The 8,287-nt window shown below is 38.6% G+C and overlaps 1 protein-coding gene across 1 annotated transcript in view; it reads right to left on the bottom strand.

Annotated features, from left to right (window-relative positions):
• Positions 1-8,287, bottom strand: part of Polk (DNA polymerase kappa) — a 52,576-nt gene that overhangs the window by 43,026 nt on the left and 1,263 nt on the right. The window contains exon 3 of the mRNA XM_008836076.2: positions 6,258-6,377. Coding sequence (XP_008834298.1) covers positions 6,258-6,377 — 120 coding nt within the window. The remainder of the gene's footprint in view (positions 1-6,257; positions 6,378-8,287) is intronic.

Below are 8,287 nucleotides of genomic sequence, written 5' to 3'. Positions count from 1 at the left end.
CCCAGTGATGTGCTTCCTCAAGGAGAACCACACCTTCTAAAATATCCCCAAAGAGCACCACCATGTGGGGACAAACTGTCCAAATACTTGGAGCCTATGGGGGACATTTTCATTCAAACCACCACACTAAACAAAGAAGAGATCAACAGTTTAACCAAACCCATAACATATAAGGAAATTGAAACAGTAATACAAAATCTCCCAACGGAAAAAAAGCCTAGGACCAGATGGATTTACAGCAGATATCTATCAGATATTTAAAGATGTACATCCAATACTACTTAATTTATTCAAAATAATAGAAACGGAGGGAGAACTTCCAAATTCCTTCTATGAAGCCAGCATCACTTTAATACCAAAAGCCAGGTAAAGATACAACCAAAAAAGAAAACTATAGACCCATATCCTTAATGAACATGTATGCAAAAATTCTCAACAAGATACTTGCAATCCACATACAGACACACATCAAAAAGATCATGCACCATGATCAAGTGGGCTTTATCCCAGATGCAGGGATGGTTCAATATACATAAGTCAATAAACGTTATAAATCATATAAATGGACCCAAAGACAAGAACCACATGGTCATCTCAATAGATGCAGAGAAGGCCTTTAACAAAATTCAACATGCATTTACGTTCAAGGTCCTAGAGGGAATTGGACTGGAGGGAACATACCACAACATAATTAAAGCCATATATAACAAACCCACAGTCAACATCATTCTAAATGGAAAAAACCTGGAAGCATTCCCATTGAAATCAGGAACCAGACAAGGCTGCCCACTATCCCTCCTTCTCTTTAATGTAGTACTTGAAACTCTTGCAAGAGCAATAAGACAAGAGCAGGAAATTAAAGGAGTAATAATTGGAAAAGAAGAGATCAAATTATCCCTTTTTGCAGATGATATATTATATCTAATAGATGCCAAAAATTCCACTTCAAAACTCCTAGAAATTATTAACACGTTCAGTAAAGTGTCAGGTTACAAAATTAACCTACAAAAGTCTTTAGCCTTTCTATATATCAATAACAAGCAATTAGAGAAAGAGTACATGGAAACACTCCAGTTCATAATAGCTGCAAACAAAATAGAATATCTTGTTATAAACCTCACCAAAGATATTAAACAGCTCTACAATGAAAATTTTAAATCTTTAAAGAAAGAGATTGAGGAAGACATCAGAAGATGGAAGGACTTCCCATGCTCATGGATTGGAAGAATTAATATTGTGAAAATGACCATCCTACCAAAAGCCATTTATAGATTCAATGCAATGCCAATCAAAATCCCCAGGACATTTTTCACAGAATTGTAAAAAACCATCCTGTTTCATATGGAAGTAGAAAAGACCTCAGACAGCCAAAACTACACTGAGCACTAAGAGCAATGCCAGGGGGGATTACTATACCAGATTTTAAGCTGTATTACAGAGCTATAGTCATAAAAATTACATGGTACTGGCACAAAAATAGACCCATAGATCAGTGGAACAAAATTGAAGACCGAAATATGAATCCACGCAATTTCAGCCACCTGATATTTGACAAAGGGGCCAAGAATATTCACTGGAGGAAAGACAGCATGTTCAGGAAATGGTGCTGGCAAAACTAGATCTCCACCTGTAGAAGAATGAAACTAAACCCATATCATTCACCTTGCACAAAAGTCAATTCCAAATGGGTCAAAGACCTCAAAGTAAAGCCTGAAACTCTGAAACTATTAGAAGAAAACATTGAAAAAAACCTGTAAGATATAGGTGTAGGAAAGGATTTTCTAAACCGGACATCAATTGCTCAGGAAACAAGGGCAAGAATTAACATGTGGGACCTCATTAAACTAAAAAGCTTCTGTACATCAAAGGAGGCAACCAAGGAAGCAAACAGAAAACACACAGAATGGGAGAAAATCTTTACCAGCGACACATTCGACAGAGGTTTAATAACCAGGATATATAACAAACTCAAAAAACAGAGAACCAAGACAAGAAGGAACCCAATTAAAAGATGGGCTAAGGAGCTGAACAGAGAGTTCTCAAAAGAAGTAAAGATGGCTATGAAACATCTTAAAAGATGTTCAACATCACCAATAATTAGGGTAACGCAAATATGAATTTAGGTAATGTTTGTAGCTTCTTTCTCATTTGTTTAAGAACAAATTATTTGGTTTTGTTTTTTTCCTACTGTTCCTTACCAAGAGATGGAATATGGATTAAAGATAATTTAGCTTTGTCAGTTCGGTGATAACACTAAATGAGAGTACAACATGATTTAAAGAAATCAGTGTCTCAGGAGACTGGTGTTATCAAGGGCAAAATGAGGAAAATGGGGGTATTTAACTGGGAAAGGAGGACAGAGGGTTATACAAGGAAATATGGGGGTAAAGGGAAGAAGAGCTCCAGAGATGGGCATAATAGGAGACAGGTATTATCAAAGGGGAAATGAGGAAAATAGGGGTAATTTAACTGGGAAGGGAGGAAGGTTAGACAAGGGAGAGAGAGGAAAGATATATAATGCTTAGGTCGTGTGAAAAAAATGGAAGGAAATGTATTAGTGCAAAATGTGTACTGAAAAATATACATACAATGTCTGTATATGAGTTCACGTGTATAGCTGAAGACTACATAACAAGAAACACAATACCACACAGGAGAAACCTCCCTTTGAGTTGCTAGTCAGGGTAGTCCAAAAGACTCTTAAAATTACACAAGTTATTACCACAGCTGTCGTAATCAGATCCAGAGTAATGTTGAACTCTAGGCATGTGATCTTTATCATCTTGAAATCAGAAGAGCTACGATTACTGACAAGACACCCTCATAAGATCCAGCCTGTTAACAGTTCCTCCTGAAAAGGGTCGGAGGAGGGTGGCTGGACCCTCACCTGAGATTATACTCACTATTTCCGGCATACCCCATCCCCCACCTACACACACTCCTGCCCAGCTACATATGGTGGTGGGAGCTCAAAGGCTACATAGGAGGTGGAAGGGTAACTGAAAGGCAGACTCCATTTTGCAGCCTTTAGGAGGTCATAGCCTATGCTGGGGTGGGATTTTTTTAGTGATGCAGCTGTTTTGGGGTCATTCATCTCATCTCACCTATGCTCCTGTAAGTAAGCCCAATAACCTCAATAGTTCACCAAGCTGGATTTCTTTTTTGGTTTGTTAGGGTTTTGGTTTGTTTGAGGTGTTCTTCTTTTTTTCTGTTTGGTCTTTTTGAGACAGAGTCTCCCTGTAGCCTCAGCTGGCCTAGAACTCAGAACTCGCTATGTAGACCAGGCTGGGCTTGAACTTACAGAGATCCACCTGCCTCTGCCTCCCAGGTGCTGGAATTAAAAGTGTACACCACACCCGGCCATCACATTGGACTTCTATAGAATTGTTTCTGTGGTCTGTCATCAGTGCTCTCTGGGATGAATAGATGTTTGTTTCTCTCTCCATAGGAAAAGAAATGCTGCAAGAGATTACTTGTTTATTATATAGAAAAGAAATAAACTCTTCTTTAAAATTTATTTCAGGGTTTCTTGTGCCATCTACTTAACTTTTGTCTTAACAAACATAATAAAAAAATAATTCCCATAATAAGGAAAAAATAATGGCTAGTATGTGAAAAGAGGGTGTTTTTCCTCTCACATAATAAAAGCAAATTAAAACAACTACTAGATATTTTGGAAACTGTATAAGCAAAACTGAAAATATTAATAAAATGGATAAACTCCAGTTTAAACAAGCATTTGCATTTTTTTATTTTTTAAAAAATATTTTATTAGCTGGGCGTGGTAGAGCACACCTTTAATCCCACCACTCGGGAGACAGAGGCAGGCAGATCTCTGTGAGTTCAAGGCCAGCCTGGCCTACATAGTGAGTTCCAGGACAGCTGGGGCTACAGGGAGACCTTGTCTCAAAAAGGCCAAAAAAAAAATTTTTTTTTTATTATTTTTATTTTATGTGTATGCATGTATTGTCTGCATGTAGATAAGTGTACCCGTGTCGTGCAATGCCTGCGGAGGACAGAAGAGGCTGTTGGATCCCCTGGAACTGGAGTTACGAACAGTGGTTAGCTGCCATGTGGGTGCTGGGATTCGAACCCGGGTCTTCTGCAAGAACTGTCAGTGTTCTTAACCACTGAACCATCTCACCAGCCCCCAAAGAAGCATTTGTAGAACACAATACTTACATTTGAATATGTAAATTAGAATTACTGACGAAAATAACTACTAGTGTGCAAAAACTGAAAAGCAATAATATCACCACAGGGTGTACCTAAGACAAAAGTGAAACCAAGGCTGAATAAGAGACATAAAATTATGGTATCTCTGCAAAGAGAAATGCAATGACGCCGCAAAAAGGATGATCTGGTAGGTCCTCTTTTGTGAAGACAGCAGGCCACTTAAAAAATTATCTTTTTTAGGGGTTGGAGAGATGGCTCAGCAGTTAAAAGCACTGGCTGCTCTTGCAGAGGACCTGGGTTTGATTCCCAGCACCCACACGTGGCTAACAACTGCCCATAACTCCAGTTCCAGGGGATTCAATGCCCTCTTCTGACCTCCACGGACATTTAACATACATGCAGGCATAACATTCATATACCTAAAATAAAAATAATAATTTTTTAAAATGACCTTTTAACTGGGTAAAATTGCTGCCACCTGTAATCCTGGCACTTGGAGGCAAACAGGAGGACTGCCTTGAGTTTGAGGCCAACTGGACTACAAAGTGTTATTTTCAGGCCTGCTTTAGACCAAAGTATGATAGCTTATCTCAAAAAAGTCAAAAATAAAATAATACTCTGGAAAAGCATTTATCTAAAAATATTATTTTGATAAAGGAAATAAAATGTATAATCTCTGAACTCTAACATAAAAGGACTTTGTAGCATATAAGATTAATATCAAAATTTTATTATAATGCTGTACTTCAGTGCTTTGTTAACAATGAACCAGATTTTGATAGAAGGTAAACTCATCTATGACTTTAGTTTCAATAGCAGAAATGTGACTGCCTTGAGTCGTCAATCTCCCACATGATGTCTTGCACCTTGGTTCCTCCCAAACTTTTCTACTAAAATAACTTTTAATAACTCAGAGACATCTGAGTTCTTCATTCTTCCCAAATTATGGATTTTTGTTTGTTCGTTTGTTTTTGAAAATGGGGTCTCCCTTTAACCCCAGCTAGCCTGAAACTCACTATGTAGACCAGGTTGGCCTCTGCCTCCCAGGTGCTTGGGACAGGGATGTACCACCACACTCAGCTCTCCCCAAATTCTGAAGATCACAAAAGACTTTAAGCTTTTAGAAATATTGTTTTATTTTAAAAATTCATGTACATTTGGTATTTTAACTCGTAACATAACTTTTTATTTTATTAAAACATGCTCACTTTCTATTGAACCGGTTAACATATTCCCTCACCCCAAATCAAGTCATATTTATCTAATGGCCTTTTCTAGCTACAAGATGTATATATAATAAAAGAACTCATAGGATATGGGTTCTGCCAATTACCTGCCCTTTGAATCTGGGCAAATTAATGAAGACTCCATTTACTCTTTGTTATAATGGAAACGGCAATGTTTCAATGTGAAATTTATTTTTTTTAATTTTATTTATTTTTTTAATTTTTAATTTTAATTTTATTTTATATGTATGAGTGTATTACCTGCATGTATGTGAGTGCACCTATGTCATGCAATGCCGCGGAGGTCAGAAAAGGGCTTCAGATCCCCCTGGAACTGGAGTTGAGGACAGTTCGTAGCCGCCATGTAGGTGCTGGGAATTGAACCAGGGTCCTCTGCAAGAGCAGTTAGTGCTCTTAACCACTGAGCCATTTCTCCAGCCTCCAAATTTTATTATTTTTATTTTATGTGTATGCATGTATTTTCTGCATGTAGGTAAGTACACCCGTGTTGTGTAGTTCCCGCGGAAGTCAGAAGAGGCTGTCAGATCTCCTGGAACTGGAGTTACAGACAGTTGTTAGCTGCCATGTAGGTCCTGGGATTAGAACCTGGGTCTTCTGCAAGAACAACCAGTGTTCTTAACTGCTGAGCCATCTCTCCAGCTCCTCAATGTGAAATTTCTAAGTAAAGAAGTAGAACAATGCTTAGCAAAATAGGTGTATTTGCTGAATACATATGCTCAGTGATATGATGAGCACTTCCAGTTCATCTTGTTTGCAGTTAGGACTTGATGATGATGCATTTTTGCTTGTCAATTACTAGTCTACCATCTTCTAACCTAACAACTAAATTAATACCTGTAATTGTGCTTTCCTTAGTTGCTGGTGGGTAATTTGAGCTTTCTGTTGCATCATATTTTCAATCCGCTGGTTGACTTGCTTTTCCTTCTTAAGCTCATTTCTATAAAATTTGGACCCCTGTGGAAAACATAAGAAAAACTTCTGAAGGAAATCATCACTGTATATACAACCTCATGGCTAAGTGGCACACAGTGCCCAGTGGCGCTCTGGTATCTCACTGAATTCAAAAGCTGATTTTACCAATTATTTAGCTGAGTGATCTGAAAATTACTTGACCTTTCTACATCAGTTTCCTTATCTGTAAAATAGCTCAGTAGCAAAACACTTGCCTAATATGTATGCTTGAGGCCCCAGGTTCAATTCCCAGCACTCACAAAACCGTAATCATATAATGCCTGTGAAACAGTACTAAGCATGAGATATCTGAGTTCATATTTGCATTGAGAAAAGAACAAGTCCTTGGTAGGATCCACAGGACATATCCAAACTTAGCCAGGTCATCAGTTCTCTTCCTTGTTGGAGAACCCTGCTGTTAAGGTCCTCAGCTCCTTTCTCAGCAGGGGTTTCCTGCCTGACTTACCTGGAAAGTGCCTCGAAGCAGGGATGCCTGACCTTATTCAGAACATGACCTTTGGCATAGTTACCGGCAATAAAAACTGCCCCCAGGTTTTTTCTATATGATAATTAGGCATTGCCCCATAGCCAGATGATAGGATCCCGCTACCACATGTAAATAAAGCATACTATGAGCACCTATCAGCTGAAGCTTTGGCTGCTGCCTCCACACTATATTTTCCCTGACCCCCACTGAATAAACGGAGCGGTATCACTGAATCTGGAGCTGTTTCACTGAGTCTGGAGCTGTATCACTGAATCTGCCTCCCTGGAAGGAAGGGCTTTCTTTCTTCTGTCAGTGCTCATTGACCGTCCTGACCCCGTTCATCGCTTTTGCTCCCTTTGTTCTTGTGGATCAGTGGCCAACGACCACGAGGGGAGGGAGAGACCCCACACTTCCTCACTATTCTCCTTTCAATTTTTAAAAAAAATTAAAGATTTTTTGTTATTTTTAATTATTTAGATATTTTAGATCTCCTTCCTATCTGTACATCCACCCACTGTACCCCGTAGGTAATTAAATTATCTATCTATCTATCTATCTATCTATCTATCTATCTGTCTGTCTGTCTGTCTGTCTGTCTGTCTGTCTGTCTGTCTATCTATCTATCTATGGAGTAAATGTACTGCTTGCAGAATCTAGAAGTAAACATTGGATCTCCTGGAGCTGGAAGATTTGTGAGCCCCCTGACATGGATGCTGTGAAATGAACTCAGGTCCTCTACAAGATCAGTGGTACATACTTTAACCACTAAGCAATCTCTCTCTAGACCCCTCCTTTCAAAATTCCAATAGTAAGTCATGAAACAGAACACAGAAAAGATCTAACCAATTCCTTATCATTCCACCACTGAACAGAATGATTATCAATTTATGAGACTGATGGACATTATTTCTACATTTCAGTTATTATGAAAAATGCTGCTATGGTTATTTGTAGTTTTTTCATGAACATATACTCTCGTTCCTCTTGATATGTATTTAAGAGGAAATTTTTATGTTACATGGTAACTCCATTTTAACATTTTGAGCAACAAATTGCTTTCCAAACTGAATAGTTATATAATCCTGTTATTATGCGTGCACAGTCCAACTTCCCCATATCCTTGCCAACACTTTTGATTATCTTATTATAGTGATTCTAGCTAGTAATACTGTGCCCTGCATTTCCCTAGGGTTTAAAATTTTCCATTTCCTGGGGTTTGGAGAGATGGCTCAGCACTTAAGAGCCCTGGTCCTCTGGCTTCCAGAAGACCTGGGTTTGGTTCCCAGCATCCACATGGCCGCTAACTACCATCCATAACTTCAGTTCCAGGGTATATGATGCCCTCTTCTGTCTCTGTGGTTTTTCACACACATGGTACACTTAGAGACAGGAAGGCAAAACACTCAAATAAAATAATAAATAAATA

The sequence above is a fragment of the Nannospalax galili genome, unplaced genomic scaffold, assembly GCF_000622305.1.
Source record: "Nannospalax galili isolate Female #2095 unplaced genomic scaffold, S.galili_v1.0 scaffold2758, whole genome shotgun sequence".
Lineage (NCBI taxonomy): Eukaryota > Metazoa > Chordata > Mammalia > Rodentia > Spalacidae > Nannospalax > Nannospalax galili.
This window is presented reverse-complemented; position numbering and strand designations above follow the sequence as displayed.